General features: G+C 33.5%; 1 protein-coding gene across 1 annotated transcript; it reads left to right on the forward strand.

The window, feature by feature from the left end:
• Positions 1-2,786: 2,786 nt before the first annotated feature.
• On the forward strand, positions 2,787-6,738 carry LOC124934419 (importin subunit alpha-1a-like). The gene is made up of 11 exons (XM_047474950.1): positions 2,787-3,145; positions 3,299-3,395; positions 3,470-3,561; positions 3,648-3,779; positions 3,850-4,035; positions 4,225-4,388; positions 4,470-4,548; positions 5,248-5,376; positions 5,519-5,646; positions 5,730-6,097; positions 6,316-6,738. Exons 1-10 carry the CDS (start codon positions 2,942-2,944, stop codon positions 6,091-6,093), a joined length of 1,575 nt encoding a protein of 524 aa, XP_047330906.1. The 5' UTR covers positions 2,787-2,941; the 3' UTR covers positions 6,094-6,097; positions 6,316-6,738.
• Positions 6,739-25,001: the final 18,263 nt, after the last annotated feature.

The raw sequence follows: 25,001 nt of genomic DNA on the forward strand, positions 1-25,001 counted from the left end.
AAAAGAGATATAAATAATTAGACAAATTAAATAAATTGAACCAAATAAATAAATTATATATATATATATATATATATATATATATATATATATATGAAAAGTGATAGGGAGAGGGAATTTGATGGAGGGAATGATGTGTTAGTTGAAAAATGATAAAAGGTGAGTAGAGAGAGAAATTTCTTAACTTTTAAAATAAAATATAAAAGAGATATAATAATTAGACAAATTAAATAAATTGAACCAAATAAACAAATTAATATATATATATATATATATATATATATATATATATATATATATATATATATATATATATATATGAAGAGTGATAGGGGGAGGGAACGAGGGAGAGAATGATGTGTCAATTAATTTTTCTCTCTCAAATTCCATATCCCAATCATTTCTCTCTCTTTCTCTCTCTGTATATATATATTTAGTATTATTGGTGATTTATTTATTTTGCAGAAATTTTAAAAAAAAAGTCAAAGCACCTAGTGACCAGTCAAGAACCTGGTCCAGTAGGCTGAAAAGATGGAATCAAACGAGATATTGGCCGATGAAGTGGACGGATGGATGTAGGCAGCTAACATTTACGGATGTAGATTAACTAAGGAATGGAAGCTTTCGCTGATAGATTCACTGGTCTAACATTCTATCTTAATGAATTGATAACTACTAAAATTTTGAGTTCATATTGATTTTGATGGTGTAGGTTTCATTGTTTGAATGATATGAGCATGTTATAAATCTTATTTTCAAGTTACTACTAGTTCAAAACTCTTTCATTCTCTCTCTATCAAAATTACTCAAATTAATATATATTTTTGAGAATATTAAGTATATGTTCTTGTGTTCTTTTTTTAGATGTATTAATGATTTGTCCATGAGCAACTTGTAATGATATTTAATATCAACTTACATATTTATTTATAATTTAATGTCAAAAGTGGTATGTCGTTAACATTAAATCATATTTTTGATTTCTTACCTCATTTTAGACGAGATGACTCGTTTCGTTTTACGATGTTCGAGAGGAATATAATCATATGATTTAATAAAATTGACATTAAATTAGACTTTAGTTTAGTCTATCATTTTGGTTCTCCATCCATTCGAAATTTGAGAGAAATGTAAATCATGAAACAAAAACTATCAAGTTGAGAAAACACTTTACAATGTCGACCGTTTTTAGACGCAACAATATTAAATATAAAAAATAATAACATTTAACTAAAAACTAATTAGTTGATATGTTTAACATAGTTTATTAATGAAAAATATTTCATTAATGTAGCAATAGTTTTGTGCAATCAATCTATCTCATCTCATGCGTCATAGCTCAAGTAACTCAATAGTTAAATTTAGAGGATTATAAATTGTATAAAAAATTTAAACTACACAATGAGTCACGTGGATTTACAATTATTTGTTTATATTTATTTTAAATTTTAAAAAAAAAAAAGATAAGGAGAGAAAAAAATGAAGTAAAAGATCTTAGATTCTATTATAATTAATTTTTCTTAAATTAATAAATATTTTTAAATATATAGGTAAAATATTTTAGATATACTTTATTTAAATAATATATATATATTGAAAATATAAATATGATTGTGTAACCACTAAGTTAATTAGAAGTTCCTAAAATTATGCTAAAAAATAAAAAATAATATATATATATATTTTAGACATACTTTATTTAAATAATATATATATATATATTAAAAATATAAATATGATTGTGTAACCACTGAGTTAATAAAAAGTCCCTAAAATTATGATAAAAAATAATATATATATATATATATATATATATATATATATATATATATTGAAAATATAAATATGGTTGTGTAACCATTAAGTTAATAAAAAGTTCCTAAAATTATGCTATAACATAAAAAATAATATATATATTTTAGATATACTTTATTTAAATAATATATATATTAAAAATATAAATATAGTTGTGTAAAAAGTCCCTAAAATTATGCTAAAAATTAAAAAATAAAATCAATTAAAGAAATATATATATATACTTCATTGATAAATAAAAATGGGAAATCACCAAGAAAAAATAAAGAGAGAGACTTCAAGATTACAATTTCAAGATAAGAATTTTGCTTTGTTCTATTTCAATTATCTTTCATAATTATCATCATCTTCATATTCATGGAAGCATATGTAATATTATTATGAAATGTGTAGCATAGAGAGGTAATATTATTATGAAATTTGCAAGAGATTGATGTACCATCACTTTCTAAGGCAATCTAATATCTTTATCATGAATATACAAGATGCCTTTGTTATTTATAGATAAAATTCACAAGATTATCTAATCTTATTTTCTTGATTTAAGTCGACAACTATGACTGTGCCATTCATTAAAGTACTAACCCTTTGATTAAATTGTTAAGTAAATTTTAATCTAAGTTCTTTGATAAAGAATTTACGTTAAAATTTTCTTTCAATTCAATGAAAAAGTTAGTGCTAGAATTCATGGCAAAGTTATGGTTTTCGATTTAAATCAAGAAAACAAGATGAAACATTTTGTTAATCTTGTCTATTTATACCCGTGACAAAATCTTAGATTGTCTTCTCATTTGATAAATAACAATCTTGTCTATTAATTACAATTTGATAAAATTTTGACATTAATTTAGGCCAATTAATATCTTCACATTCATATTTAGATAAATATTTGTTAAGAAATGAAATTTCTCAAAGTCTTGCAACAAATTGTGTTAAAAATTTGAATATCACTATAGAGTTGATAGTATTTCTTTTTTCTTTGGCTATTTTCTTGTTTTTGGAGAAATTTTCCTCCTAATAGCGGCCAGTCTTTCTCTCTCTATAAAGTTGGCTTAGAGTCTTGATTCTTCTTCTTCTTCTCGAGATTGATTTCTTGAATACTTGTTTGAGCGTTTGATTTGCAGTCATGTCGTTGAGACCTGGCGCCAGAACCGAGGTTCGCCGCAACCGTTACAAGGTGGCTGTTGATGCAGAGGAAGGTCGTAGACGCCGAGAAGATAACCTAGTTGAGATCAGAAAGATCAAGCGCGAGGAAAGCCTCATTAAAAAGCGCCGTGAAGGCCTTCACCCTCAACATTACGCCCTTCACACACTTAACTTGGAGAGAAGGGTATCTTTTCTATCTATTCATAACTGCGGTTGGTTTCATATTGCGGCACTAGATTTCATACTACATTTCTTTTAGGGCATTTGTGTTTTTTTTTATTTCTGGTAGAGCTTCTTGAGATCAATGAAGTGGTTATTTATTTTCAATTGATTGCAGTTGGAGAGCCTTTCTTCTATGGTTTCTGGAGTTTGGTCTAACGATGACAATTTGCAGCTGGAATTTACTTCACAATTCAGGAAAATGCTTTCACTAGGTATCATTTTGGTGGCATTTTTATACTCTTTATGGTTGGTTGTACCTTCTAAATATATGAGTGAATTATTGCAGAAAGGAGCCCACCAATCAACGAGGTCATACAATCTGGTGTTGTACCCCGTTTCATTGAATTTCTTATGAGGGAGGATTTTCCAGAACTTCAGGTTTGGGTGGTTCATAGGGATTTTCCACTAGTATGAATTTGATTGATTGTTCTCTTTTATGATTATCTTCCAAAAATTTTACACAGTTTGAAGCTGCTTGGGCACTAACAAATATAGCTTCCGGAACTTCAGAGCATACACAAGTGGTTGTTGATAATGGAGCCATCCCTATTTTTGTGAAGCTTCTCAGCTCTCCTAATGAAGAAACACGGGAACAGGTAAGCTTATAAACTTGACCATTCAATTTGTACAAAAGGTTATTTTTTATCCAATGTTTATTGGTTGTAGTCTGTATGGGCATTGGGAAATATTGCGGGTGATTCTCCAAGATGTCGCGATCTTGTCATAAGCCATGGAGCTATAATTGCTTTACTGTCACAGTTGAATGAGCATACCAAACTCTCAATGCTTAGAAATGCTACATGGACATTGTCAAACTTCTGCAGGGGCAAGCCACAGCCACTTTTTGACCAGGTTTGTTAATTGTATTAGCGTAAAACATAATGACAACCCAAAGAGGTTACTCTCATACTTGGAACAACATAAAAAATACATCAAATTGTGTGTGAAATAACTAACATAAACAAAAATCACCAATAGCCTAGGCGATCAAAATCATGATTTTTATTATTGTACAAGTAACTATTAACCTCTTCCTTACAGACTAGGCCGGCACTTCCAGCTCTTGAAAGGCTTATTCAGTCGAATGATGAAGAGGTGCTTACAGATGCATGCTGGGCTCTCTCTTATCTCTCTGATGGTACTAACGATAAAATTCAGATAGTCATCGAGGCTGGTGTTTGTCGACGCCTTGTTGAGCTCCTTCTGTAAGTGGAACTAACATCACATGTTAATTTCGATAAGCTCCTTTTGGTCTTAAAGAAACATATTTCTTTTTGTTGTTTTAGTCATCCATCTCCATCTGTGATCGTTCCGGCTCTTCGCACTGTTGGTAACATCGTTACAGGTGATGATATCCAGACACAGGTACTACCTAATATGCATGTTTTCACTATTGGGCTCTTTTGTTGTCAATTTCTTTTTCATATTAGATAAAACTCCACATTTGTTATATTTACCAGAAATCCCTATGATCTAATCTTTTTTATCATATCCAAGAACTAATTTGATCATGATCAAGACAATAGTATACCAAATGAAGCAACAAAAAATACACTATAATCTAGATCATGTTCCAAAAATAATCTTATAGACTTATACCAAGCGAACAAAAAATCATGTTCAGTTTTAACTTGGTAGATTTCCGAATGATGTCGTGATTGTGACAAAATACTATTTTCCAAATAGGAATAGGAATATGTTATATTCCTAGATTTAGTATCTAGTAACATTTCTCATTAACATAACTGTTGGTCATTTTGGTGTAATATTAAATTTACTAAAATTTCAGCTCAAATGCTGGTTAGGGAGTGTAACATGATTATCATTAATCTCAAACACAAAAATGTGTGATTTTGCAGTTGTTGGTTGTTGAAATATGATTATCAAGAAAAAGAAAGCAGTTGGAAACATTTTTCTATTCACTTGGTACTTTTTATAGATAGGAGATTCACTTGTACTTTTGCAACAATAACGAAATAAAGTTTGAACTGGCATTAGGAGATTATACAGCTATTGTGCAAATTTTAATGAATTATTGAGTGTAACACATCCCTCTACTTGCAGAGTATAATTGAGCATGGAGCTCTTCCATGCTTACTGAGCTTGATGGCCCATAATCACAAAAAGAGCATCAAGAAAGAAGCTTGCTGGGCAATATCTAATATCACAGCTGGAAGTAGTGAACAGATACAGGTAAGCAAATGAATAAATAGCTGCAGTTAATAATGTGTTTTTATTTTATGAACTGATCTGATGGTTGAGAGTTAGATTTGTGAAAACAGAATATATATAGAAACCATGAAATGACTCTCTTATGTTCTTCTAATGGTGGTAGGCTGTAATTGATGCTGGGATATTTGGTCCTCTGATTAATCTGCTGCAAACTGCTGAGTTTGATATCAAGAAGGAAGCTGCATGGGCAATCACAAATGCCACTTCAGGTGGTAGTCATGAGCAGATCAGGTAAACTTGTCATTATGATTTGTTTCTTAATATATATTTACCCTGTCCCGGCTAAAATTTGAGATGTCCCTCTCTTGGAATAGGTATTTGGTTAGCGAGAAGTGCATAAAGCCAATGTGTGATATGTTGGTTTGCCCAGATGCTACGATAATTACATTGTGTTTGGAAGGGTTAGAAAACATCTTGAAGGTTGGGGGGGAAGGTGATGCTATTTACTATGCACAGTTGATTGAAGAAGCTGAAGGACTGGAGAAGATTGAAAATCTACAGAATCATGACAACACTGAGATTTATGAGAAGGCTGTCAAGATGCTCGAGACATGTTGGAAGGATGAGGATGAGGACGATGAGTTATCATTACCTAATGGAGCTGATGTTTCCCAACCCGCTTTCAACTTTGGAGGAGACAATGTTCAAGTTCCATCCGGAGGGTTCAATTTCGGCTGAAAGGGTATGTTGGCCAATTTATGGATATATATTTATATGACCCATTTGGAAACACTTTCTCGATCTGGATCCAAATGAGATTACGCTAAAAAAATTATTTATGGTTTCTCATCTAGACTCGGATCCAGTCTTCCTGACCAAGATGAATAAATTGTTTCCAAATGGACATAATTATTTCCTTCTTCAAGTTAGCAAATTTGATAGGATTCATGATTTTTGTAGGATTACAAGTTGCGGGGGGCTGTTTGGGTCGGACAGTGGAGATTAACTACTACTTACATGTGGATGCTATGTCATTTTGGGTCGGGTTGGGTTGGGCGGGCTGACCCATATCCAGTTAAAGGTCGGGTAAGTGTCGCATCTCTGAAGGGGAGGAGGTGCAAGTTGGGTGAGTTGAAAGCGGGTCGGGTGGGGGGAACAATTTGGTTGGTATTTGAAGGAGGAAAAGAGGAAAAGGGTCTGAAATATGATTTTCTCTTTTTTTCTTTTTCATTCACTAGTATGTTTGGGAAAGTCATCTCTTCATTTTTGTTGAGTTTTATTTGCATTTTGTGGTTGTTTCCCTACAGGAGTCTATATTTTTTTTTAAATCTCGACAGTGGACTAAGTACTTGTATATATTAATGCTAAGATGATAGTTAGTCTGTTTTGCTATGATTTTTTTTCATATAGATTATGAATAATATATTTAGTATTTTAAGATATATGCTGGTTTTAAAATAAATCTAAATTAATTTTCTTACAACCCATATATTTTAAAATTAAGAAATCAGTTTGTGTCTTTATTATTTATGGGTGAAAATTAATGTAATAGAAGCTGTTAGACTAAATGGGAAATTAAAAAAAATAGTATTAGCATGTGAACAAAGTGATTATTTTTTTACAGTGACTTTGATTTTTACGTTCAGCATTATATTTTCAACTTCCCTGTTGCCAAGTGGTTTAGAGCATAGTTAACATCAAAGTGAAGTGATTTAGTCGCGGGCGCAGGTGCCACTTTCTCATTTCTTGATGTGTTCCAATACTTTGTAATATCCACGTCAAGATCTAAATATTGAATTACTTTCAAGAACTCCAGATGATTTATGTCATTGTTTCCCTCAGAACTCGCCTTCATCTACTACCTTTGGAAGTATCACTAGAAGGCGACGTCTGAAGGAGGAGCTGGTACTGGTGGGCCAAATACAAAGTTTAAAGAAAATCATCAAGTCCTATTATTAACATTTTTCTTCTTCTTTTTATCGGTTTATTTCTTCTATTCCTTGTGATTTATTGCTTCATCACCTATTGCTTTTCATTATACAATTAATTCAAACTCCTCATCTGGTTACAAAGTTTTTTATATTGAATTTCAATGTCCTTTATAATACTCAAAATGTTCTCTTTCAAATTTGATATAATAACAATAATAATAATGTATGTCAAATAATTAATATTTGCATTTTATTAAAGATTGACTATATAACTTGTATGCTTAAAACATATATAAAACCTCAACCGTATTTCATTTGTATTTTATTAAGGTTTGAGTATATAATGTTAAAATTTTAAAAATTTGTCATTTTGATGAAAAAAATACAAAAAAATAGGACTAAATTAATTACAAGATGAAGAATTAATTTTAAATTATGATTATGAGAAAGAAAAAAAATATTTTATAAAGTGAGAGGTTGACCTTGCAAAATAAAACCCACTATTTACCCTCACATTAATATCAAAATTCGTTGACAGACTTCACAATCTCTTGTAATTTTTTTTTGTCTTTCACTTTCAAACAACTTTTTGGTTGATTTATATTTTTTTTCTACCTTAATATTATGATAAGTTAATTTATATCATTTTGTAGATTTGATTGGTAATTTGTAAATTGTTTTTGTTTCTTATATTATAGTAAAGTTGTGTACAATATAATAATTACTACTAAAGAAAACTTGTCAATAATTATTTCAGTCATGAAAAATTAAGTTATGAAATCTAGATGGTCACATGTTAATAAAATATTCAAATTAATTATATATTAAATGATATTTAAAATAGTCATAATTTAAGTGCACTATCTCAAAATCTACATACAGCCATAAAATAAGCTAGATAATCACATATGGCAATGGAGGCAAGAGTACCTTGCACCTTTGTTCCTCCTCACACTTCTTCGATAATTTCACGCACTTCGTCTTCATCTAAATAAATATAGATACGGTTAATATTTATATATAACAAAATTAATAATATCATAGCAAAACAAATAATAATAAGAGAAATTAGGTTTTCCTTAACTCCAAATAATGTTCGAGCATATACTACAAAAATTCAATGTAAATCGATTGTCCACAAAACCCAATATTTTTTTGCACCTACATATCAATCTCATACTGTGATGATAAAGCTGTCGAATGAAAGTTGTATTGTACCACCATTCTGCTAAAGAAAGCCAATTTACCCATGACTTAGGCTTTTGGCAGTCATACAACGTAAATATGTTTCCAAACTCCGGTTGACTACCTCAGTTTGACCATCAATTTATGGATGATATGCCGATGACATGGCTTGTTGAATGCCCTGCAGCTTACATAATTCTCTCCAGAATGTACTTACAAAGATCTTGTCTCTATCACTAATAATAGTTAAGGGCATACCATGAAGTTTAAAAATATTGTCAAAGAATACCTGAGCAATTGTACTTGCTGAATATGGATGTCAAAGACTGATAAAATGTGCCATCTTCGAAAGTTTGTCTACTACCACCAAAATTACTGAGTACCCATTAGATTTAGGCAACCCCTCAATGAAATCCATAGATATGTCGGTCTAGATTGACTTAGAAATAGACAAAGGTTGCAACAAACCTTTGTAACCTTGAGTTTCTCATTTTTATTGTTGGAAAACATCACAGTTTCTTACGAATTCTCGAACATTCCGTTCCAATCCTCGCCAATGATAAGCTTGTCGAAGTTTTTGATAGGTGACCATCACCCCCAAATGTCCACCCACTGTTGAGTTGTGCATTGTAGAAATTACATAGTTTCTCAACCCTTGGTCAACACCTACTATAATCCTTCCTTCCTTCCTCAATTGTTGATTAATGAAAGTGAAACTTGCCACCCCTGAATCATCTCTTTCCAATGTGAGTATAATCTTTTTCAAATTTTTATCATTCTCCCATAATTGTACGATTCTCTTCATTAAGAACGATGAAAATTCAGAAATAGCAGAACATGATCCTTCCGACGAAATTCTGGATAAAGCGTCTACTGCCAGGTTCTCTTTACCCTTCTTGTATTGGACAGAAAATTCAAACCCCACCAGCATGTATAACCACTTCTACTAGCTTGGATGATTTATCTTCTGTTCTAGCAAATGTTTAAGTGATTCATGGTCTGTCTTAATCACAAATGGTTTGAATTGTAAGTAGCATCTCCACTTTTTAATGGCATGTAGTACAACTAACATTTCTCGTTCATATGCTGATAGAGCTTGTAGTTTTGCCCCCAAACATTTGCTGATGAATGCAATCGAATGTCTTTGTTGTGTCAAAACTGCCCCCATTCCTGTCATACTTGCATTTATTTCAATCAAAAATTCATCTTTAAAATTTGGTAGTTTAAGGAATGGAGGTCTAGTCATCACTTCTTTGAGTCTTTCAAAAGATATTGTAGCTGCATCATTCCATTCGAACTTTTTATTTTGTAACAGTTTTGTCAATGGCCCCACAATTGACCCATAATCTCTAATAAACCGTCGGTAATAGCTTGTCAATCCTAGAAAACCTCTTAACTGCTTCAGATTATTCAATTCTGGCCATTCCTTGATAGCTGTAATTTTGGACATATCTACTTCTACTCTTCTTTGCGATATCACATGCCCTAGGTAATCAATTTCCAGACAAGCGAAAACGCATTTTGAATACTTAAGCAGCAGTTGATGTTGTTTTAGTTGACCAAAAATCAATCTTAGATGTTTGATATGATCATTCCATCTTTACTATATATAAGAATGTCATCAAAAAAATACTAACACAAACTTTCTAAGATGAGGTTTAAAAATCTCGTTTATCATCCTCTGAAATGTCGATGGGGCATTAGTTAGCCCAAAAGGCATCACCACAAACTCATAATGCCCTTCATGCGTTTTGAAAGCTGTTTTACCAATATCTTTTTCATTCATCGGTACTTGATAATAGCCTGAACGCAAATCAATTTTAGAAAAAATAAAGCTACCATACAGTTCATCCATTAACTCTTCGATCAAAGGAATATGAAACTTATCTTTAATGGTCTCTTTATTCATCTTTCTATAGTCAATGCATAATCTCCAGGTTTGATCCTTTTTTTAACAAGCACGACTGATGATGAAAAAGGACTATAACTCTTCCTGATTATTCTTGCATCGAGCAATTTCTTCACCATGTTTTCCATTTCATCCTTCTATAGAACCGGATATCGGTAAGGCCTCAAGCTTACTGTCTTTGCTCATTCCTTTAAACGTATCTGATGATCATAACTTCTAATTGGAGGTAACGTTGTCGGCTCCTGAAACAAGTCTTCAAATTCCTTTGATAAATTCTTCAATTGTTCCTCCACATCTTTCTCAGGTAAGGAAGCTATGATGGAGTAAAATTCTGCCGGACTAATCTCTTCCTCCCTGATAGTAAGAACTGCTACTTCAGCTCCCTTTTAACTGCCTTTTTTAGCATGCTTCCATCTAACCGTCCTACCTTCCTTGTAGTGTCACCCTTCAGTTTTACCACTTTTCCCAAATACTTAAAACTCATTAACAATTCTTTGAAGTTCCAACTTATACCATTAAGAGTTAATAATCATTCCACTCCAAGAATGATATAATATTTTGGAATTGATAACACTTTGGCATTTATAACGATATTAGCCCCTTGAGAAGACCATTTAAGACCAACGCATTCATTGTTGCTCATTAACCGATGTCCACTTGCCACTATTACCATTAGTTGTTCAGCATCAGTCTTTAAAAACTCAGTATTACGAAGTATCCGAGGGTTCACAAAATTATGAGTGCTACCCGAATCTATCAGCATATACACACTGTTTTTTCCTACAGTACCCTTAACCTTCATGGTTTCAAAGTTCTGGCATCCTTCTATGTTAAACAAAGGTGTTTCTTCCGGAATTTCTTCATTTCCGTATTCAACTACCTCCTCTAATTGTACCTCCCTTTCACACACATTAATATTCATAACAATCGGGCCAGTTTTACACCCGTGTCCATACTCCCATTTTTCTTCGCAATTAAAACATTGATTCCGCTTTCTTTGTTTATCCATAGTTTTCTGGTCCAAATTAGTCTTCCTAGGATTCTGACCGAGCCTTCTACCTATAATCAAGCATTGATGGGTCCAGACTCCAATAAATGGCTTGAAGCCATGAGGTCCGAAATGGATTTGATGTTTGAAAATCAAGTATGGGACTTGATAGATTTGCCAAATGGGGTTAAATCCATAGGAAGCAAATGGATTTTCAAACTTAAAAATGAAAAAAATGGAAATATATCTATTTACAAGGCAAGATTAGTTGGCAAAGATTTTAGACAAATTCATGGTATTAACTATGATGAGACATTTTTACCAGTTGTTATGATTAGATCCATTAGGATAATCCTAGCTATTTTGCATATTATGACTATGAGATATGCCAAATGGATGTCAAAACAACTTTTCTAAATGGTTTTTTAGAAAAGGATGTGTAAATGACACAACCTGAAGGTTTTGAAGATCCCAAACATGCTGGGAAAATATGCAAGCTTAAGAAGTCTATTTATGGACTTAAGAAAGAATCCAGGAGTTAGGTGAAGTGCGAACTGTGCGATCAGCGTGCCGTGTGTGCCGCGATATGCCGATAACATATTCGCGGTCGTAATCGTCGTTGAAGAAACCATCGGTTGTAATCGCAAAGAAATCACACACCGTTCGTTGTCGTGCGAACTGTGCCATCTGTGCGATTTGTGCGATCCGTGTTCCGTGTGCGTCGTGATTTCATCTCTCGGTCGAAAGGGACGTCTTTTCGTAGAAATCTACTAAATCTACTCATCGATCTCTCGGTCAAGACTAGAGTACATCAGGAAATCAATTCAAACCTATGTGTACTGTAAAGTTGTTAAAAGCTTCGCTGACACGAATCCGTCCGTGTCGGCCACTTTAAATATGACTTTTGCAAACATCGTAGCTTCAGCAGTACGGGCAATTCCCTCTTTGTCAACAGTTGGTACAAGCCCGACCAACTCTCTTAATCGGGCAATGGGTGAATCCAACACATGCTCCCCTGATCCTAAGACAGAAAATTCGAATGCAACTAACCTCCACATAGGCTCAGGAGAGAATCACACGAATATCCTCTTTGAAAATCATGGGTCTCCAAAGTCAGAAGGAAATGGTGGAAATCTGACTGACGTGAGCAATAGCAGTAATAAGGATTTTGCAGTCAACACGGCAGGTATGTTTTCTACCAATCCCAATAACACTCATGAGATGAATGCAAATGAAAATAGAACTGTTAGTGGAATACATGCTGATAGCCTAAATTGTGATAGTCTAGGACATGCTCTAGGAAAAGATAGAGTAGTTTTGGAAAATAATCTAGGAAATAAAAATGCACAGGTCATTAACTCGGATTCCAATGGGAATCAAATTCAACTTGAGACTATTGAGATACCTGACTCAGACGAAGAAGTAGAGAAAGTAATCTAGAAAGAATTGGAAAGAGAAATAATTAATGCAGAAAATCTGGGTGAAACAGGAAAAACGCAAAGAATGGCAGCGAAAGCATTGGGTAAAGAAACAGACCTGAGGAAATGGAGGGTTGGTTTTAATGAAAATGCCAATCTGAAAGGGCTTAGAAATCAGATAACAAAACTATTGATATTAGGAAAGAAATGCCAAATCGTTTTAAGCAAAGAGAAAAAGACAACAGTACACAGAGCAACTCAACCTACATTACCTACAAGACTGGAATCTCCTAAAAAAAGAGGAGTATGATACTATTGTGAGCTGGTCTGTTGAAACTTTGAGAGAGCTCTCTAAATGCCCCAAAACTAGAGTCTACTTCATCAAGAACAATTCTAATTGGAATGTAGACCAGGTCTGGAAGAAAGCTGGAGAACAAAGCAAAACTCAAGGGAAGGATCAGAAAACAGGGCAAAACCAGAGTAACGAGCATAATGAACAACAGAAACAGAATGCAGGGCAGAAGAACAAAGGGGAAACAAAAGTTGACAATCCAGTTCAAGAGAGGGGAAAATTTTTCCTTGGAACATTTAAGCCAAAAGTTGAAATTATCGGTTCCCCGTTTGAATTCAAACTACCCCAAGAAGTTGAGGAAAACTGTGTAAAGTCATGGAAGAATGTCATAGTGGGCAACTTCATCGGAAGAAACAAGGTGCCATTTCTAGTAACCAAAAAAACCCTAATGGAACAATTGGGGGAAAATGGTCTAGAAAAGGTAACATCAAACATTCATGACTTGTACTTTCTCAAATTCAAAGAAGGATTAGATCTTGAAAGTATTCTGATCAACGGGCACACATTTGTTGGGAAAAACTACATGAAACTTGAAAAATGGACAAAAGGTATGAACCTCTTCAGCAAGCCCAAAGAAACTGCGCAAATCTGGTTCCAATTGCGCAACATCCCACCCCACATGTATAACCCTGAAGCATTAAGTCACTTTGCGAATCTATTGGGGAGTCCACTCAACATGGACCCAAATACAGAAAAAGGTGAGCATATGACTTATGCTAGGATGTGCATTGAGATACACCCGAGATCAAATCTTCCATACCAGATGACGATAACAGACAAAAAAGGTGAACCCACAATTATGAGAATCTCGTATGAGTGGAGGCCGAATAGATGCTTTGACTGTAATACATTCGAACATGTCTGTTACAAGTGCTCGAAAATAATTGAAGAAGAAAGGAAAAAGAAGATCGAGAAAGAGACAAAGACAGAGACAGAAACAGAAAAGAAACAGAAAGAAGAACAAGAAAGGTTGGAAAAGGAAAAGGTTAAGAATGAAAGGCAGAAAGAGGTTACTAAAGAATCAGTATTGAGTAAACAGAAGGATCAAGATAAGGAAGAAAATTTAGAACAAGGTTTTGAAGAACAGGGGAAGGAAGATAGAGTGGTAAGAGATTCAGAATCAAAGGCTGAGAATGAAGAGGTAACAAAGAAACTTGAACTGGAAGTAAGAATCAATATCGAAGAGGTTGTGGAAAGAGAAAGCGTGGGAGAAAGCAAGAAAGGGGAAGTGGGTAAAGGAAATGGGAAAGATAAAGAAGAGACAACTGAATTGGTTGAAACTGTACAATCTCCAATTCAAAAGAAAGTTGACCAGAGAAACACAAAAATCCCAAAATAACAAGGTAAGCTAATTAAGGAAAATACAATTCCTTATAGCCCCGCTATATGGGAAAAACAGAAAGGAAGAAAAAGTAAAGGAAGGGGAAGTAAAGCTGGAACATCTTCTTTTCATTAATGAATTTAATGACATGGAATATTAGAGGGTTAAATGACCCTATAAAAAGAAGAGAGGTTAGAAGAATACAAAAAGGAATGAAATCATAGTATTTGGAATTATTGAAACAAAAGTCAGACAAAGTCAAATAGAGAATGTTGCCCAGGGTTGTTTCAAAGAAGAATGAGAATTTATTCATAACTCTAATGGGGTTAAAAGTAGAATCTGGGTAGGATGGGATAAAAGAATGGTTGAAATCAAGAAAATTTTTGAAAGCAAGCAAGTTATTTTGACAGAGGTTATCAATCTGGTGACAAGGGTAAAAATATTCTTTGTGGTAGTCTATGCAAGCAACTCTGGAACAGAGAGGAAGACACTTTGGAATGATTTGAGAAGAAACATTACGGACGACGAACCGTGGGTTATTATGGGAGATTTTAACGTTATAAGATTCAGAAATGAAAGAGAGCCTGAGACAGACATAACACAAGACATGCAGGATTTCAATGAATGCATTCGAGACATAAGCTGCATTGAACCGTCTTCCTCAGGTAATCTATTTTCATGGTCAACTACAAGAGGGGCGGACAACATGAGAAAGAGCAGAATTGATAGAGGCCTAGTGAATGAAAAATGGGTGGAGTTTTACCCAAGAAGCCAAATCCAGGTTTTGCAACCAGGTATCTCTAATCACTGCCCTTTAAAATTCTTTTGGGAGAAGGAGAAAAAACAGAAAAGACCATTTAAGTTCTTCAACTTCTGGATGAAAGATGAAGAATTTAATGAAATCCTTAATGAAACTTGGAACATCAGAATTAATGGAACAAAGATGTTCAGAGTTTGTGAGAAACTAGGATTACTGAAAGGGAAGCTAAATAAGTTAGACCGAAAAAAATATAGTGGGATTTCTAAAAGAGTAGAGGAAGCCAGAACAAAACTGGAGGAAATACAAAGCAAGACACTAAGATCCCCAAATCTACCTTATAACAGAGAAGAGGAAAAGGAGGCTCTTACGCGATTGAGAGACCTCTGTTCTAAAGAGGAAAGTTTTGCTAAGCAAAAATCTAGAGAAAATTGGCTTTCATTAGGAGACAAGAATACTTCTTTCTTCTATAAAAAATGTTCATCAAGGAATTTCAGAAATCAGGTCCTAAGGCTCACAAACTCAAATGGAGATGTTTTACAGGGACAAAGGCAGTTCATGAGGAAGCAATAAGTTTCTACAAAGAGCTGATTGGAACAGAAACGAGCACAATAATAGAGGACAGTCAAAGATTTCTTCAACAGATTGTGCAAAGAAAAATCAGTGAAGAAAGTGATAATCAATTGATTACAAGAGTTAGTATGGAAGAAGTCAAAAAAGTTGTATTTTCGATGAATGGGGATAAAAGCCCAGTGCCAGATGGTTTTAATGCGAACTTTTTCAAAGAAAACTGGGAAATAGTAGGTAAAGATGTAAGCGAAGGGGTTTTAGAATTCTTCCAAAACAGGAAAATGTTGAAGCAATGGAACGTCACAGTGTCGAATTTGATTCCTAAGAATTCAATTCCAGAAAAAATTCAAGACTTTCGTCATATTTCATGCTGCAATGTTATTTACAAAATTATTTCAAAAATTATTTCGCAACGTTTGAAAACAGTTATTGATAAACTTGTAGGATTAGGGCAATCAGCATTTATTCCTAAACGCTCTATTTCCCATAACATTCTACTCATGCAGAGCTTATTGAATGGATATGGAAAGAAAAACATATTGCTACGTGTGGCTTTCAAAATTGACATTAAAAAAGCTTTTGACTCGATCAGATGGGGATCAATCCACGAATTCCTCCTTGCTGCAGGTTTTCCAATTATTTTCATTGATTGGATTATGCAATGTGTTTCCACTCTTCACTTTGTTGTGAGCGTGAATGGTATTCATGGAGGCTTTTTCAAGGGTGAAAGGGAGTAAGGCAAGGATACCCTATATCTCCTTACTTATTCGTCTTAATAATGGAAATTCTTGACTGCATTTTAAAAATGCTTTTGAGAAGTCATCATTTCAAATTTCACCCGTAGTGCAAAGAAGAAGCAATAACTCATATATGTTTTGCAAATGATCTATTTTTGTGGCTTATACGGATGTTGAATCTGTTAATATAATTAAATAAGCTCTAACAATCTTTTCGAGTATTACAGGTCTATACATCAATGAGGACAAAAGTCAGGCTTTCTATGGAGGGGTTAATGAAGAAAGGAAAGAAAACATATTCAATATTATGGGAATCAAGGAAGGTGAACTACCAGTGAAATACCTTGGAGTACCTCTGTCATCAAAACAACTCCGATACAATCACTTCAGACAACTGGTAGAAAAGGTTAGAAATTCTGTCTTGGGTTGGGCTACGAAAAAATTGTCTTATGCAGGTAGAATCGAGCTCGTTAAAAGAGTCATCTTTGGAATTATTGGCTACTAGGCACAACAGATAGTCATCCCAAAGAAAGTAATAGCTGAACTCGATAGAATCATGAGAGACTACATCTGGGGAACACAAGACAGAGGAGGAAAAAAAGTCAAATGGGAGGATGTTTGCACTCCCATAGAAGAAGGCGGACTAGGAATAAAAAGTTGTGTTGAATGGAACAAAGCCCTCACCATCAAGAGCTTATGGGAGTTGGAGCAAAAAGCGGACTCCCTATGGGTCAAATGAGTGCATACAAGATTTATGAAAGAAGAGCAGAGTATCTGGACACGAAGCATCAATGAAAAAATGGCATGGTCATTGAAGAAAATCCTAAAAACAAGAAAAGATGCATTTCAAATGGTGAAAACCACAATTGGAAATGGAAGAGGGGTACTATTCTGGCATTATCCTTGGCTGTATAATATTCCCATTATATTCAAAGAAGAAATGCAAGGAAACAAAGTTAGAAGATAATACATCAAGTACTCATTTAGAGACGTCTATGAAGGTAAATGTGATTCACTTTTGAGGCGCATTCCAGAAGGTGATAGAATCCTAAACCTAATGAGACAGAAGCAACTCAATGAAAGTAATGATGAAATATGTTGGAAAATAGAAAGCAATGAGAAGTTTATTACAGGAAAGGCATGGGAAATGGTTAGAACAAGAGGACATGAGGTAGATTGACATAATGTGGTATGGTCTCCAAAGATTATTCCTCGTCACCAATTTATTCTCTGGCTGGTATACAGGAAAATATTGACAACAAAAGACAGAATTCGAAAATACATAAACATTCCTGATATCAACTATGTTCTATGTTCGGGAGTTGAGGAACGCATAAACCATTTATTTGGGGAATGCTCTTTTGTAATACAAATCTGGAAGATGTATGCTGCAAACATGAACATCATCAACTTTCCAGGAATATGGGAAGAAATCCAAGAGTGGATGAAGAATAAAGCAAAAGGAAGATCTTTCTATGTAAGTATGTTGAAATGCTATTTTGGAGCAATAATCTACATGGAAGGGCTGTTTTGTTGATACATTCCTGTTGATAAAGTGTTTTTATTTTATCCAACTTGGAAAGAAAGAAATTCAAGAACTCACAGTGGAAGAAGTATAACCGCTGAAGATATTTGGAGAGATATAACTTCAGATGGAAATGCACTCATTCAATCCTGGAGAGGAATCGAAAGGAATGAAGAGAATAGAAAGCTCTGCCAGATATGGGATATTTCGTTTGAGAAAGTCACAAGTAGAATAAAAATAAAAACGATATAGGCTCTAATTGATTATTGTTATTGTCTGTAATTCAATTATTGTTTCATTGTCAAATCTAGAAATTGTCTAGATCTGATTTTAAACTTTTGTATTTTTTTTCCTCTTTTGGGTTTTTTAATGAAATAGCACTAAGCTGTTTTCCCAAAAAAAAAAAGAATCCAGGAGTTGGAACTTTCGATTTGATGAAAAAGATCAAAGAATTTGAATTCATTAGATGCGAAGAAGATCCTTGTGTTTACAAGAAGTTCAGTGGGAGTAAAGTAGCATTCTTAGTTTTGTATGTGGATGACATACTACTTATTGGGAATGACATTTCAATACTAGAGTCCGTTAAAGAATGGCTGAAGAAATGTTTCTCAATGAAAGACTTAGGAAATGTCGAGTACATACTTGGAATCAAGATCTATAGAGATAGATTCAAAAGGCTACTTGGATTAAGTCAAAGAACTTATATTGATAAGATTCTTGAAAGATTCAAGATGCAAGATTCTAAGAAGGGGTTTTTACTCATTCAACATGGTGTATATCTTAGAAAGACGCAATGTCCTAATACACTAGTTGAGCTTGAGAAAATGACCAAGATTCCATATGCTTCTACTATAAGATCTATCATGTATGCCATGATATGTGCACGTCCAGATGTTGTATATGCTTTGAGCATGTGTAGCAGATACCAATCAAATCCTAGAGAAGTACACTGGAGTGTAGCTAAGAATATCCTGAAGTACTTAAGAAGGATCAATGATGATTTCTTAGTATATGGGGGAGATGAGAAATTAATTGTGCAAGGCTATACTGATGCGAGCTTTCAGACTGACCGGGATGGCTTTGAGTCACAATCGGATTATGTCTTTATCCTTAATGGAGGAGCTATGAGTTGGAAGAGCTCTAAGCAAGATACAGTAGCAGATTCCACAATAAAAGCTGAGTACATTGCTGCTAGTAAAGCAACAAAAGCTAAGCAAAATGAATTTATGAATTATTAAAAGTCTATAGTTCGAAATCGTCAAATGGACATAAATGATTTTATATGTAACTATATTGTAAGTTGACTGATAGTGCCATGTTTCATGGGCTATAGGGACATGGAGGTGTCTAGTCATTTACATATATGTGTATGGAGGATACATGTAAGACAGACCATCTTAAGAATCTTCAAAATTTGTAGAATTTTAAGTAAAACCATGTTTAGTAGATTCCTCAGACATGAGTATGTTATGGTCTCTCTTGATAATTGGTATTTCTTTTACACTGTTAAAACTTCCGTAAAATGGAGTTATAAAAACAGTTGTTGGGATTGCTAAAAATTGAGTGGGAGCGATAGTCATACAAGACTGGAGAAGTCCTCTTACTTCGTGTATAACATGATATGAATGGTGTTTGTCCACTTGAAGGGTAAGAACTGAAAATGCATGGCCATGCTCGGATATATTACTTGAATCATCCGTTTCATTGACAGTTCGAACTAAAAGTGCAAGAAACATATTTGATAAAGGATATTAATGTCAACATATCATCAAATAAGACATTAAGAGACAAAGGTATCTTATCTTGCACATTTGTTTAAGGACAAGTGGGAGATTTAAGGAAATATGTCATTTAATTTAATGTGCAATGACTAAACCTAGAAAGGACAATTAACGGTAATAATAAATTCCGATTATGCTAGGAGTCACAGTGCTTTTCTAGAAGCCAACTACGATTAATGGGGTTAAACCCATAGCTATTATAATTGGGTCCTATGAGGTTACACACTTAGAGCTGGCAGAATAGATTAATGAGAATGAAATTCAATTATTAATAATATATTATATATTATTAATAATTAGAAATAATATTTTATTTATGAAATAAAATAATTAACCATAGTAAATTGATAATGGAAACATGATAGAAATAATATTTTATTTATAAAATAAAATAATTAACCATGGTAAATTGATTATGGAAACATCATATATCAAATTAATTATGAATATAATGATTTGAAATATATTTTATTTAGGAAATAAAACGTTTATCATGAATATTAATTACAAAACAGAGGAATGCCAAAAGATGCTCTTTTGATTTTCTTTTGCCCTGACTCTCTAATTTAACAGCTTAAAATAGGGATATGTGAGAGAGAGAAGTAGTGATTGAAAAACACATTTTTCCCATAAGCAATTAGATTGCTTCTGTTGTTCTTTTGTCTTAGTAGTCAAGTCAACTGAATTTTGACGAGCTCGTGTGGACCCACTAGAGGAGCAACACGTGGGACTCTCATCCTTTATACTACAAGATATACTAAATTCACGCTTCAAAGGTATCACCTTTCGATAATTCTTTTAATCGCTAAATGCATGAACATTCTGAATAGATGTTAAGATAGAATCTTATTTTTCGCAACATACATCTAATGAATGTCATCAGAAAAATCCTTAGCAAAATCTCTAAACTCAGAAAAAACATCACTCAAATGTATAGAGGCATTCTAATAAATATGCCAAAATACACAATCGATGATGTGTTGTTGGCCATGTAGAAGCTAAGGCCTTTGCCATAGTTGCATCTTGATCTGTAAAAATTGTTGTGGGTTTTCTCCCACCCATAGTCTCAACAAATGTATCGAACAAACATTCAAATGCCAACGAACTTTCATCCTACAATAAAGTAGCACCAAAACCTATTGATTGTTTATGGTGATTAATACCTACAAATAATGCAAGTGAACGACCCTCATTGTTCTTCCTATATGTTGTATCAAAACAAACAACATCTCCAAAGTTATAATAATCAGCTCTCATTTTTGCATCAGACCAAAAAATATTTGTTATTAAATCATCCTCGTCAACTTGAAGAGCATAATAAAAGCTACTATCACTAGATTGTTGTTTTTGCAAATATTCTAAAATACCGCATGTGTCTCCAACCATCATATTTCTTGTTCTTTTCCAACGCAAGTAATTTCTGTAATCTTCAGGAATAAAACCTATAAATTGTTTCCCTCCCATTTGTCTTGCAATGAGATCATGAGATACTTTTGGAGAAATTCTAACATCACTTGCCATTTCAATTTGTATTTTAACTAAAGAATATATTTTTCTGTGGCTTCTATGTAGGTGAGTCTTGTTTGGACTTGAAAGATGATGATTATGCTCTTTTATAAATTGCACCACAATAAAAATGTCACTTGTTTGGTTACAAATCTTCATTTTAGCTTCACAATCTAATCTTATTTTAGGCCGACTGTTATTCACATAAACCGATCGTTTCTCTTTTTCCCTCTTACCTTGAACACTACAACAAAAACCCTATCCAATATTTTACCCAAATTATCACTATGACTACGAGATTTTCTTATGCCAAAACCAGTCATCTTAGCATATGCCAATAAGTCATACGCTTTTTCTTTGGTCTCAAACTCCATTCCTAATTGTGGTACAAAGTTTTTTATGATAAATGAATCAATTTTATCCAAATCTATATGAAGCTGAAAATAATATTAGCATTCATACATTAAGTAAAAATCTCATGATTATATTCTAACTTTTGTTGATAACATTAACATTATTGTTAGGATCGACTACAACAATAGAAATGGGTTGAATATTGTTGTACAAAACATGACTTTCAATTCGATTTTAATCATGTTAGAGATTAAAATATGTTTCTATTCTTCACAAATTGTCGTAAGCTCTTGAACGGTTTTATATGAGGAAGTGCTTGCTAGATTTGAAGCTACGGATGCAATATGTTAAGATGCGAAAAGTAAATAACACGAGATTTTTATGGATGTTCGGAGATAAAACTCATACGTCACCCCTTTTTCTGTTTCCAAAAGGATTCCACTAGAAGGCTTTGGTTAATATAGCTCCTATACAAACGCAATCAGAACTCAGGACTTAACAACTGCCTGTTCTGAACTCTTAACACTCACTCTATTGAACAGACAACTTTCTATTCAACTTACAACAATGAATATACTCTCAGCTTATACAATGTATACTTTTTACCGTTAGAGAGAGAGTGAGAATGTAGAACTCGTTGACTATGTAAATCTGTAATTGTGTAACGGTACTGAGAACCGTGGGAGTCACCGTTGTACTCTAAAGCTCTTTTATAGTGAAGTGTAGCAACGGTCGACTCTGATTTCTTGGATTGTGAAATGACCGGAAAAGATTCGTCGTACCTCAAATCTAGATATTCGAGGATCCGCCGTATCGGAAATACAGGGGTTCGTCGTTCATAAATTCAGGGATTCGACGTTGTACATTAATGTTAAGATGTAGGCAACAGTCGAGTCTAATACGTAGATACATGTTGACTTTCTAATGGTTGAACACTTGGTGGCAGTTGTAATAAGCTAACTAGGAAGTCTTTTTATAACGAATGATGTTGTCCACTATGCTGATGAGCTATACAGATAAGCAGAGCTCTTTTTCAGGCGACTGTTGAAGTAAGGCTTCTGCTCGCGCTTCTTCAGATTGTTGCTGAAGTAAGGCATCTGCTTGCGCTTCTTTAGACTCCTGCCGAAGCAAGGCTTATGCTCCCGCTTCTTCAGACTACTGCTGAAGCAAGGTTGTTGTCAACGCTTCTTCAGACTGCTGCTGAAGCAAGGTTGTTGTTTGAAGTGAGACGTTTACTCGCGCCTCCTCAGCTCTATTGTTGAAGTGAGACGTCTGCTCGCGCTTCTTCAGGTTGTTGCTGAAGCAAGGCGTCTATTCGCACTTCTTCAGACGACTATTAAAGCAAGGTTGTTGTCAGCGCTTCTTCAGACTGTTGCTGAAGCAAGGCTGCTGTTCGAAGTGAGACGTCAGCTCGCGCTTCTTTAGACTACTGCTGAAGCAAGGATACTGTCAACGCTTCTTCAGTTGTACCTGCATATAGACATTTACACAACTTAGTTTTATTCACTTATGAATTCATTATCAAAACTATGATGTATTGATTAAACTTAGTTTTGTTCACCCAAGTTCATTTTAATCAATTAATGCATTTAATCTTAATTAATTATTTCTTTTTTAATTAATTCTTTCTTTTTCTTCTTTTAACTTATTCTAACAATCATTTTCTGTGCGGTCTTCATTTTCTTCGAAATTTAAATGCCGACAACTCGTAGATTCACTTTCCATTATATTACTATAATCCTGAAAATAATTACCATATAAACCAGACTTCTAAACACAAGTTACCATATACTTATATACTTATAAACACAAGTATATATATATATATATATATATATATATATATATATATATATATATATATATATATAAAAGTATAAAAATAAAAACAAACTATTAAGATTTTATTGTACTTTGATGAAGTTGTGGCAAAAACATATACTAAGTCAGGTTAATAAATGATTGAAATTTTTTAAAATGCTGTGTGGGCTTCTTTAATCTCTATAGGCGACTAATAATATCTATAAAATCATCATCAAATTTTTTATTAAGAAAAATCCTAATTTTTTTAATCGAATAAACCTTAACTTCATCCGAAAAAATGATTTTCATCCGAAAAAAGATTTACCTTAGGCTTACATTGACATGAAAAGCTTGAGCTCTGTTTGAAATTTTGGTTATCTGAAATTTTGGTTATCTGATCTTGGGATCTTGCTGCTCTTTGTTATTCGATTGCTGGATCAGAAAAATGGAGAGAGTGACTTAAATGGGAAATGAAGAAATAAAGTCTCTCTGCTGCCTTTGTTAATCGGTTTCTGAATTTGTTGGATCAGAAAGAGAGACTGTAACGGGTAACTGATGAATAAAGTCTTTATTAAAAAATTAAAAAGTTAAACGGAGTTAAAATTTTATATTAAATAAATTATATAAATACTATGTCGTTTTATCAACTTGATACAAATTGGAACATTTCTTGGGACAGATGATCTGAGTCCAAATCGAGCCCTGAACTCAATTTTAGTAAGTAAAATAACTTATTCATTCATGTCCGGTATAAATATGATCATACTTTGTCTTTTTCTCTAGACAATCTCAATAAGGTCTGGTCAGTTAGATTGATTATGTCGTGACCCACCAGTTCACGATACCAACAAACTGTAAGTAACTCAAATAGGAATAGATTGCAGAATGGATAAAGAAGAAGATGATAAAGAAATAGCAGAATGGGTAAAGAAGAAGATGATAAATAAATAGCAGAATAGGCAGGGAAGAAGACAAGAGAATAGAAAAATATCAAGAACCAAGGTTCAAGATGATTTATTAGAAAAAAGGTAAAGTGTTAATTAAAAAGATATCTCCAAAAGTTATAATCCCCTTCTATTTATATTAGGAGGATTTAACCATATACATATTTATTTACTAATTGTTTTTATTACTTAATTACAATTATTAATAAAACTATTTATTTAAATGATGACAGGTGGCATTTCTTTTAATGAAGCTTCTCTGGATTAAGTCTTCATCCTTCATTGCGATTCTCATCTTCTTTCTCTCTCGGTGCGATTGTGTTGAAGTCTTCATCCTTCATTGCGATTCTCATCTTCTTTCTCTCTCGGTACGATTGTGTTGAAGTCTTCATCCTTCATTGCGATTCTCATCTTCTTTCTCTCTCGGTGCGATTGTGCTGACTGATAATCCTTCAGCTTTCAGTATTGACGATAATAGAACTTATGCATTAGGGTTCTGACATTCCCCACCCCTTAAAAGCCTCCTTGTAGAACGCGGTTTACTTGTAGGAAATCGTTCGCAGAA

The sequence above is a fragment of the Impatiens glandulifera genome, chromosome 4 (genome assembly GCF_907164915.1).
Source record: "Impatiens glandulifera chromosome 4, dImpGla2.1, whole genome shotgun sequence".
Lineage (NCBI taxonomy): Eukaryota > Viridiplantae > Streptophyta > Magnoliopsida > Ericales > Balsaminaceae > Impatiens > Impatiens glandulifera.